Raw genomic sequence first — 11,293 nt, forward strand, 5'->3', positions numbered from 1 at the left:
ATTGTGAGTGTGTTGATGGCATTTTTTAAGTACCTTTAGAAGCTGCTCTGAACAACTCATGAATGTTAAAACGTTAATTTTCTCTTGTAAAGGACTCCTAAATTTGTTCAGAAAATGGTGTGGGCACTATTAATGAGAACAGCAGTTGGACACATGTGATGTGTAGGAATTATTGTAGGCATGCTTCTTTTAGTCCCAGAAACCTTTGCTACCTCGTCTGACTTCACTCTGTCACAGGTCTAGATGATAATTTTTGGGAAAAAACACCCCCAACAACCAAACAAATGCAGGAAAAGAAGAAAAAGAAACAACAAAAAGAACCCCCCTAAGAATGAAATTTCTTCTACTGATTTACAAAGTACATTGCAGGTGAACTGGAATAAAACACCAAGAAATTAAATGTAAAGAGTAATTGCCTGGAACTAGCGTGACCTGATTTTGTAATCTACGTTCAACTGCAGTAGTTCGATGGATAATCTTTTTAGCTATGAATTTACATAACTCTGTTTTGGTGAACTAGAAGGGATGAACTCGGAGTTCAGACCAGCATCACTTTGCTGTATCACTAAAAATCTCTTTGAAGTTATCTAGACTAAAAGCAAGTATGGTTGGGGGGAAGTTTCATCTTAGGATGATACTCCTGGGAAAGCCTCAGAGGAGCCTGGATGAGGTTGTTTAAGTAAATAGGCAAACACAAATGAAGGCAGAAATACTTCTTTCACATGTAGAGCCTCTGCAGAATATATTATTCTCTTAGACTAAGCCTATAAAACAGCAAAGCCCCTGGTATTATTGAATTACTATTCAGTGTATGTAATAGAGCATCCATCACAGTATGGAATAATTTCAATGAATGATTATAAATGTAATGAGTTTCATAACACTAAGGAAAAATATCCTAATGAGTTCAACAAACACAATTTCTTTATATGAATATTATGTTAACAAGAGGAGAAAACCTTTTGGATTATACTAGATTATACTTGGATAAGGCAAAGTGATTTTTTTATCTGATTGCACCTGCAAGAAACCATGATCTCATCTCTCTTTTACATTTACCCAGTACTGAGATGGCCTTTTGAAATGGATTTTAGAGCTTCCAATTTCCTCTGCGTGTGTCTTTCTCCTGTGATTTTTCTGATTTGGTTTTTCCTTCCTGCTTCTATATCATTCTCCTATCCAAGCCAGATCACTTACACATTGAAATGAAATTTTTGTGCAGTGGATAGGAACCTTTTCCCTCTTCCTTGCTGATGTAAAACATTGGACTGAAGAATTAATGATTTGTTCATGCAGAGGCATCTTTTCATACTTCTCAAAGCATGATGCTTTTTCTGCGTTAAAGCCAATGGCTTCGAACCCTCTTTTTAATCTTGTTGGCACTGGAAAAAAAAGGAAGTAAATACAGAGGGATGTAGGTTTGTGTTAGGGATAACTTCAAGCTCAGGATGGGTGGTTTATATGTGTCTGCATGAGCGGTGTTCTGCTCCTGAGGATACTTTTACTGAGTGGACAAATTATACTGACAATTAGTAATCACACTGTGAAAGCAGCTCTGAAGTCTCGGTGGAAGGAAGCAGGCTACAGGATGCCAAATTTGTTCCTCTAACAAAGAGGAAAAGAGACAGAGGAAAGGAGAATGGGAATGAGTTGCTGAGGAATTGACAATTTAATTGTCTCAAAAATATAATTATCCTCAAAAGGTTTCATCCCTTGGTCTGTGCAGGTTCATATACATATCTCAGTTCATGGGAAGCTGAGATCAGTATGCACTTGTTAGTACAAGATTAATTGCTTTGGAACACCGAATCTTTTTAATAGAAAGAGTTAGGAGTTGCTTTTTCTTGTATAAAGGATCTGAGTGAAATGAATTTCTGGCTTTGTTCATCTTACTACCTGTGCAGCACATCTCATTATCTGCAAAAGCTTCGAGCTGATGATTAGCATCTGCAGCTTTATTTAAAGTAGTTGATCACTGGGATGATTCTCTGAAGCACAGTGGTGGTTATGCTTCCTTTTTTTGGCTTGCTGTGGTCACAAGACAAAGCTTCCATTGTTTTTTAACAGAGAAATAACAACACTTCTGCTGAGACACAGAAGACAATTCCTCAATCTTCAGTTGAGAAATAGAAGCACCCAGGAGTTCAAAAGCAACCAAAATGATACGGCTGCTAAGAAACAGCTCCGTCATTTTGTTTGGATCTTCCGCCCACAGCCACAAGAATGTGTCAGAACAGAAACGTTGAGCGCTGAGGGATCGCATGGGACGTGCTTTGGTTTCTTTTATCAACCTCTGTAGGAGCAGCTGGGCAGGCTGACGTCCCCAGCACCCAGAGTGTTACCCTGGCAGCTGCCAACTGCTGGTGGCACATGAGTTGCCATTCCATAGTGCAGGAAGGGCTCAGACGCACAGTGAGGCTGTAACATTTGGGAAGGCACCCATGTCCCTCCAGCCTTCCACAGCAGCAACCTTTGGCCAACTCTCTGAAGGCCCAGGTATTGCTAATACTCCTCTGGCTTGGGCTGAGTGTGCCATTTAAAGCAGAAGAGTACTTTTCTAAAAATATCCTGCAAAAGACATTGTTTCTGAAACCCATGGCATCTTTGGGATTTGGAGTAGAACCACTGGTGCCTGGTAGGTGAGGAGAATTTAGCTTTCTCTTTTTCTCTGTCTTCTTTTTTTTTCTCTCATCTTTCTTCCCCCCCCCCCCTTTTATTTTTTCATTTGTAAGAAAGTGAGATTATTGAACTCCAAATGACAAAGCTGCTTCAGGATTAAGAGAGTAAGAGGGGTTCAGGGTGCGCATGGGATGGAGAGAAAGACAGCAAGAAACCTTTAGATATGAGGGATGCAGCAGAATAGAGGGATAAAACACTCATGACAGCAGAAATGGGTCGAAACAAGGAACAGAAAATGCTGGGTAAAGAGAGCAGTTTTGGGGAGGAGTGGGAGAATATCAACTAGCTGGCCAGGTTATGCATCTACTCGTGTGAGGTATTTGTAATGTATTGCACTACCTGAAGATTAAGAGCTCAGTTCAAAAGACAGTGTGGGCGGAGATCTCCAGGAAAAGAGGGCAGATGATGTAGCTGTATTAAGCCCTTAACCCTTAAAGCTGCAAACTTTAAAGCAAGAAGAGACACAGGGATGTAAAGAGGAAAACTGGTTCTGGTTTGAGTTTCCACAGAGCCTGTTACCCCCTTCCTAATAACTTTCAGTTCTGCTTAATCTTTCTGTGCTTTTAGGAGAGCATAATACACTGAGAATTGTTTTCCCTGGGTGGATAATTGTTTCCCACTCCTTAGGGGTAATAGGTAACTGTGGAAATGAGATTTGCCCCTCTACATCTGGAAGAGGAAAGCTGTTTGCTATTTTTTTTTGTATTTTAGCATAAGCCTTCCAAATCTCTGCCTAGATTATAAGGAAGTGTAGCAGAGTGACTCACATGGGCTGTTAAAGCCCAAGAAGGAAATACGTATGTGATTATAAGGACATATTTTCAGTGCGTGCTGCTCAGGCAGAATACACCCACAATCACAGTGATTTTCTGTTTATATATTTAGTGTCCTCCTTAAGCAGTGGGTGGAACAAATGTGACTGAAGAGTGTGAGTGTATAAGTGGAGGGCGTTTGTGTAGCTGAACAAGAGTTAGAGGGATTGTAATATTGAAAGTCGTGCTTAGCAGTTCTGTTAATTCATCCTTAACTAATGGGGACACGCAGAGTGAAGTCATTAGCTCACAGTAAGTTTATTGCTGTCAGTCATCTGTGTTCCTCTTGCTATTTTTACAGGGGGAAATAACTCAGAAAACAAGAGTAAGAGAGATTGTTTTGGGGGATCCAGGCTGAATTTGATAAGTTGCTGTGCTTTTATTTAATCTCTTCTCTTGAAACATTCTGTATGGATCATATAACTGGATCAAATTGGCATTGATGAGCTTATTGAACCAAATGCACATCAACCCATTTGGCTGACCCCTCTATTCAGGGTGAAGACCCTTTTATTTTGGGTCCCCAGGTGGTGGGGTATTACCCTCCTCCTCTGTCACTTAGGGGGAGTTCTCACCAGGGTAAACATGGAACAGTCTTTCCCTAAATTTGAAAATTGCCTTTTGTCCAGTCTGAACAAGCAGATGATTCTGCTAATGTCACCAGAGCCTTATGAAGACGATGCCCTACATCTGACCAGTGTGAATGTTTATATCTAACCCTTCTACTCAAGATCTATATGTGGTATATGCCAGTTTTCTTTACTGGCTCCTCAGGCTGAACCTCAGGTTAGAGCTTTGCACAAGAGTCACCACCCCTCATCCTGTCAATACCAGCCTGTTCCCTTGGCACCTTCTGCTCTGACACATGCACTGTGATCTCCTGCATCACAGGATGACCTCCTCCTGCCCTGCACCTTATGCAAGTCCTGGAGAAGTGCTGACACTGGATCTGTTGTACTTAACCAATAAAACAGTGAGGACCTTGGGCTGCAGCTCTGCTCTTCCCATGTGGACAGAGCATCCTCTCCTTGTGTGTGTGAAACAACACAATACGTGGGAGAATTGACTTTTCCAGACAACTCTCGTTGATGCAAGGCAGTGTTTTTTGGAGTCAGAGGTGGGTGACTGTCCAGGACCTGGCAGTGGTGCAGGTGTACCCACACCGGGGGTTCCACGGCTCAGGTGCCTGTGTGCTGTGGATCTTGGTTGTTGGATTGTAAACCCAATCTCTCACCCACTCTCAAGAGAGGAGGAGCCCATTTTAGAAAGGCCACTGCCAGAGAAACCCCAATTAGATTATTTTTTCCTCAATTTGTTTGAGGTTTGTTGTTTCTTTGGTGTTCTGTTGGCCCCTCAGTGTCAGGCTTTGGATAGTGATAAGGTGAAGGGACAGGCTGGCACTCTGAGCTACCCTGAGATTATCCTTTGCCAACAGCACATGCAGTGTTAAAAATCCTTTTTTTTCCCCTTTTTTTTTTTTGTTACAAAAGAGACACATAAAATAGATTTTTTTTTTCTTCCCTTTATAAGCATAATTAAATAGGTTAAAATTAAGCAAAGAACATGATAAAAATACCCCTCCAGAGTACCTGAGGAAGCAGTTGAGGCAGCCTGGGAACTGTCAGTGATTATCTGCAGGAGCCTATGGCTTTAACATACATGATTAAAGTAGAGCAGAAAAACACCTGTCCTTTAAAGAAGAAAAGTAAGAACTCTGAATTATAGACTTAAGTGCTTATGAAAATATTTCATATCTTGCTTATTTCTGGCAATTTTTTAACTAAGGACATATTTGGGTGATAATGAAAATTTTTACTTTTTAATAGTCAGAAGGAAGGTATCAGACCCAGTATTGAAAACCTGTTGAAACCAACTATTGAAAACCTCTCAAAAAAAAACCCAAACAAACCCAAACCTCTTACCTCAAATTGATTTTCTATAGCTGCTTGTGGAGAATGATGGATTATGTGGTCTTGAAGTTTTCTGTTTTTTATAAATAATGTCATTTTCAGTTTGCATCTTCCTGGGTGCGTGTGACATGTAGGGGAAAAGAATACTCGAAAAAAATAACATCAATGAAGTGACCCCTGAGTTAGAGAGCTTTTGCCATCAGTACCCCATGGCTGATCCACTGTCTGGGAAGACACTGCCTTTTTCGGGAAGAGGGTTTCATGAGCAAGGCTGAGAACCAGGGGAGAATGAGAGACCTTTACAAGATGCTGGGCCTAGGAAACGAATCTGGGGATACCAGTAAACCCCCTAAAAGAACCCCAGAGAACTGACACATCTTCAAGAGACAGTGGCAGAGATTGCAAAAGGGCAGCCTTTGTCTCAGCCCTGAGGGGATGGTGACAGGGACAGGTGACACCAGAACCTGCAAATCATGCTGAGGGCCATGGTGAGGAAAAGCATGGAATTCTACCCTTTGGTCTGTATCATTTCTGTGTCTGGATAATGATATTTTTATTGTAACGAAATTGTTCAGGGGACACACCTGAACCTTATCATTCCTTCCCAGGATGATAAGGTGTGAGATAGGCTGATAAAATATAGAAAGAAAGGCACTTGTGGGATATTCAGTCTGAGTGGCCAACTGGCACATTCCTGTGCAAATAGCAGTGGGAGCACAGAGCACCAGAGCCACGGGATCAAACCCAGGAGAAACACAAAGAGATCTGCCTGAGCACTGTACTGTAACCTAAACCCATTGCAAATAGTCTTGAATTAACAGTGAGAGAGCTAGGATGTTGCAATATATTGAATGTGTTTTGAGTGAAGAGTGCAGAGACTCAACACTGCTTGAAATAAGGATCTTTAAAACACTTGCTTATATTTATACTCTCACAGTATAAATGAGGCAGATCTTTTATGATACAGTGCTATCGAATTTTTAAAAATCTCTTAATGTAGGCATCATGTAGTTATCTGGGATTTTTTCAGCTTAATATATTGTGGACTTATTAAACAAAAAATAAACACTATATTTTTTTGTCAAATATGTTGGAACTCTTCATTTTCTAATCTTATGCTAGTGTCATGATGTACTTTGTTGCTGAGATATGCAACTGTTAATCCAGTCCACACATGAATGAAGGTAGGAAATAACTCTGGCATTACATTCCTTATAGTAAGTGCCTAAAGTTAAAAGTCTTAAAATAAGCCCGATTAGTATTTATGAGTAACTTGAGACTCCCCTATTAGAGGCAGATTTGAACTCCATTAACACTGGGTTCACTGAGGCCTGGGGTTTATGTACATTGAGGTTGCTGACTTAGATTTCCAAGGTCTGTCTTATGGAATATTTGGAGCTTTCACTTGCTAATTAGCATTATGCACACATGGAGATGACTGAACTCTCCAGTGCCTGGTAATCACAAATTACTGGCCTTTCAATTGCCAGGCCCACTATATTGCTGTAGGTGTCATCACCCTATAGGGTGACCTAAAGGATTCAAATCCCAAAAGGATTTGAAAGACATCATTCCTCCAACAGGACTTGATGCTTTTAAATATTTTTTTTTCTGAACTAGGTTATAACTAAACTCAAAGTTCAATGTTTTGAAGTCCAACTCCAGGCTATGTTTGGAACAGACTGATTTTAAAAAGGAGTAAATTGACACTCCAGATAAGAAAATTCTTATGCCTGAGGATTTTGTAAAAAAAAAGGTTATGGCTTCTGTAAATAATCTGGTTTTAAATGTAATGGGCAGGAAAAGCAATAAGAATATTGGGCTTCTTTGCCAGTTTTATAGGGTCAGCTATGCTGAAGTGTTATTACAGTTAAATTAGTAACTGTTTTGTCTGTGTTTCTGTGTGTACACCATACACACATATAAATATGTACTGTACACATGTATATAAATATATGCTGTAAATGGCAACTGCTTTATATAGAGAGACCAGAATTACCAGCCTAATCTGTCCATTCCCAGATAATATCATTACATGAGTATGACAATCCAGTGCTCTGTAGTGCTTTGCAATCTGTAAAAATGTGGATTCTTTTTGGGCACTAATTAACAGTGATTGCTGTCCTTGTCAGATGTAATGGAAGGGATATTGCAACAGCAGGATCTGTGAGACTCTGGGATGCTTTGTTCTTCATAGCTTGCCAGGGCACTGTCATTTATCTCCACTCAAAACAAGCTTAGTATATTTCTGTAGGGATGTTTTTGGAAAGGTTGGTGGATTATCAATAGTTACTTTAGATGTACATGCCAAAGGGAAAGAAACACAGAGGAAACAGTAATAAAAAAGAGGTTTAAATTCCTTTGTGAATTTTGTTATGAATAGTAAAAGGGCACAGCAGTCAAATCAAATTGATGCCTGACAATCATGGGAGATGTGAATTTTCCTGTGGGAAATAATGAGAGCTGGTTGTCAGAGCTTCAGCTACTAATGCACACACCAGAAATATTGCTCTCTCTTTGGACTTGGATTCTTTTCTCTTCCGTACCCTGTGTGAGTTTTATTCATAGACCTTGGGGATGATTTGAAAGAGAGACAAGGGAAACAGTCCACTGAGGTTTAGCAGAACAAAAGAAATCCAAATGTTCTAAGATATGGAAATGCAATAATGAACCCCAATTATCTATGTGTGCAATATCTATACTGTTACAATTAATAATTTATTGTCCCTGTGTCCTGGATTAGAACTTTTTAAAAGATTTATTAGGATTGACTTTCTCCTTCAGGGATGCTCTTAGGTGTTTTGAAGATTGAGCACTGTAATTTGGGAGAAGACACATTGCCTTTTGCAGATGTAGAGGTTCAATTCATGCTTCAAGCACAAAATTAAACTCAGAATTAACTAGGGACTGAATAATCTCTTACAAATTTGTGAAATGCCTTTGCAAAAGTGCCTCAGTGCTTGTCCTTTCTACTTCGGTTTTTCATTCACATTCTGTGAGAAGCAATTTCTCCATCACAGTCTTGTGTTCCACTTCCAATTGGAACTCACACATCCAAATATCTGTGGGCTGCAGCTTTCCTGTTGCCCTGGCACTCTATCCTGCAAAATGCTTTTGCACAGCCCGTCATTGATCTTCTAGTCTAGCTTGAAGGTAGCTAAAATGTCAATATAGCTTATAGCCATTTTTCTCTGATATTTTCTCCAAGATTATAATACTGAAAATGTATTCCCTAATCACTGGATAAGGATTAGGGATCTGTACTGTGAGAATTCTTCCCCCAGATTGAAGCTATATCTTAAATTGGGAAACACCAAGGTAGTTAATACTGTACTTTCTGGCCCTCTGTATTGCCTGCTATATTTTCTAGAAACAGTGAAGTTTTTGACATTAAAAATTATAACTTCTCAGCAGTCTATATCCCTAAGAGAACAAAAAGGTCTTAGTGCATCAGTGCTGCACTAAGAACAACACTAAATGCTTGAAAATGAATAAATCATGCACTATAAAAAAAGTTTGGCAGGAACAATGGCTGTTTCTTGCACACCTTTGTCCATGTTGGCAGTAGCCACCACAGCTAAGTGATTGTGTCCTTCATCTGAGGCCAAATCTCATCAGTGAAATAAATACAGGTGATCCACAGGGCCAGGAGGGAGCAGAGGGAGGTGTCCAGGGCACCATGAGAGGACTGGGAGCATGTAGGTGCAGTTACTGCATCACCCAGGTCTCTGGGGCAAAACAAAATGAAGTGAGACAAATCCAGGAGAAGAACTGCATTGGAAAGATGCTGCTAATTCCTGTAGTGTGTCTGGTTAGTGGCTGTTCAACATAAAAAATAAAACGAGAGACATGAATGCTAATAAATCAAATCCCCAGATACCCAAACCCTAAGGAATAATCAATACCAAAGATGATGGCAGAGACCAGACATGGCAGGAGAGGTTCAGCCAGAATGTTGCAACTTATACGAAAAGAAGAAGTAAGGTTATCACAGAGCTGATGGGAAAGAACAAACTTCTCATGGCACATTTTAAAGGATTGTGAGAACATGTGAAATTTATCTTATGATATTAAAGGGAATGGCCAAAGAGAAGGGTCAGAGTGGACCAGAGATGAACAAATGTAGAGCAGTGGAGAGGTGGGGACATGAAAGGGTCTGGTTGACTGTCAGGATGCTTGTCTGACGGAGCTCTGTCTGATCACCACAGCCTGTCCCAGCTCTTTACTAAACTCCATTCCTAGCTCAGTTCCACTCTCTGAAACAAGTGCTACTAGTTATAGCAAGCAGAAGAAAGTTCTACCCAAACCAGAGATCCTACTTTCTAGAGCAGCCAGCTTCCCACGTAATTTATGAAATCTGAGGACATCTGAAAGTAGGGTGCTGTGATTTGAAATCTGCTATATTTGCAACTCCTGAGTAGATAAGTCTACAGCGCTCCACAAATAAAGCATTAAATGGTGCTGTATTTTTAAACTTGCAAAGACTTTCGAATACTGCAAGCAGTGATTTTTGCATTTTTTTAACTGGTTTGACTCCTTGCTCTCCCCAGGGGAAATGGAAGAGTTGGAAACCCTGTGGCTGACTGGTATTTGTCACAACGAGAAGAACGAAGTCATGAGCAGCCAGCTGGACATCGACAACATGGCAGGAGTGTTTTACATGCTTGCAGCAGCCATGGCACTCAGTTTGATCACCTTTGTCTGGGAGCACTTGTTTTACTGGAAACTTAGATTCTGCTTCACTGGAGTCTGCTCAGATAGGCCGGGATTGCTGTTCTCAATCAGCAGGGTCAGTACTACTTTCATTTTTCCCCTTTAGGCAACAAACAGCATAAACACTGCCTCCCTAAAACATTATCTTTCCTTTTATTCCCACCTGGACATTTGAAATATGTGTTAGAGCATCAGTGTGATGCTCTGGAGTAGTCAGTAGACTTAAGATGTACTTGCACTCCATGGGAAGTCTTTATCCATTTGATTATTTAGGGTATGAAATATCAAATGTGCCCGGATAATCAGTAATCCAATGCTGAAAACAAATACGTTAAGGGGCAATTTTGATGAAGAAATGGTAGAGCTCAGATGCAGGAAATGGATTAATTTCCACATAAAAATCCAAGCAAAATAAATATTAATTTGATAAGAGACATTAGCTCTCAGATTTGTGCATTTTTTAAGCAAGAGGATTTGAAGTTATAAAATATAGTGGAATATTTTTATAAGCTTTTCTTGATAGCAAACTTGAATAAACCATTTGAGAAAAGGTCAAACACAAGTATCATTTATGTCTGGTTAGACACTAAGGCGGGTTTTAGTGATAACTTAAACAGATCCAAAGGGGATTTACATATCTAAAAAACTGATACTTGAGAAAAAAAAAGGGAAATGTGTGCTTGTCCTTATATTTTTGCAAATTAGTTGGGGTTTGTCTTTATATATTTTTATCACATAGTACTTTCATTAGGTAATTGACTTTGGTGGATTTTCTGTATAGCTGAGAAGAACTGAAAATGATACTAAAATGCCTAATTGCTTCAAAATGTGCTGAAATTACCCTGTTGAGTAGATTGGACCATTTTGGAACTGCATTAAGAATACTCTGCCCTACCCTGTTGGAGATTGTCTGGAAACCATATACACCTTAACCTCCACATTTTACATTTGAACTTTATATTTTTGGCCTTTTACAGATGAAATTCTCCTAGGCATATCGGGGGGGAGGGGGGGAAGTACTTATTTCAAAGGTAAATTACATGGAATTGCCAGTTCAGAGGGTTGGAAATGTCAATTGAACTCACAGGAGTGACCGAAGACGTTGGAGTTAGAAGATGGGCTTTAGCCTTTTGCTCAAAATGAACTCAGAATCAGGCTTTAGGAAGAGCTGGTTTTTTT

General features: G+C 39.9%; 1 protein-coding gene across 4 annotated transcripts in view; it reads left to right on the top strand.

The window, feature by feature from the left end:
• The window catches only part of GRIN2A (glutamate ionotropic receptor NMDA type subunit 2A), a 78,540-nt gene that overhangs the window by 54,589 nt on the left and 12,658 nt on the right, over positions 1-11,293 (top strand). For all 4 annotated transcript variants that reach the window (XR_003534321.1, XM_027684086.1, XM_027684087.1 and 1 more), the window contains exon 10: positions 9,952-10,190. Coding sequence is in view for 3 of the 4 variants with exons in the window: in XM_027684086.1 (XP_027539887.1) it covers positions 9,952-10,190 (239 nt within the window). In the remaining variant the exon portion in view is untranslated. The remainder of the gene's footprint in view (positions 1-9,951; positions 10,191-11,293) is intronic.

This window comes from Neopelma chrysocephalum, unplaced genomic scaffold (assembly GCF_003984885.1).
Source record: "Neopelma chrysocephalum unplaced genomic scaffold, ASM398488v2 Primary Assembly neopelma1_65b, whole genome shotgun sequence".
NCBI lineage: Eukaryota > Metazoa > Chordata > Aves > Passeriformes > Pipridae > Neopelma > Neopelma chrysocephalum.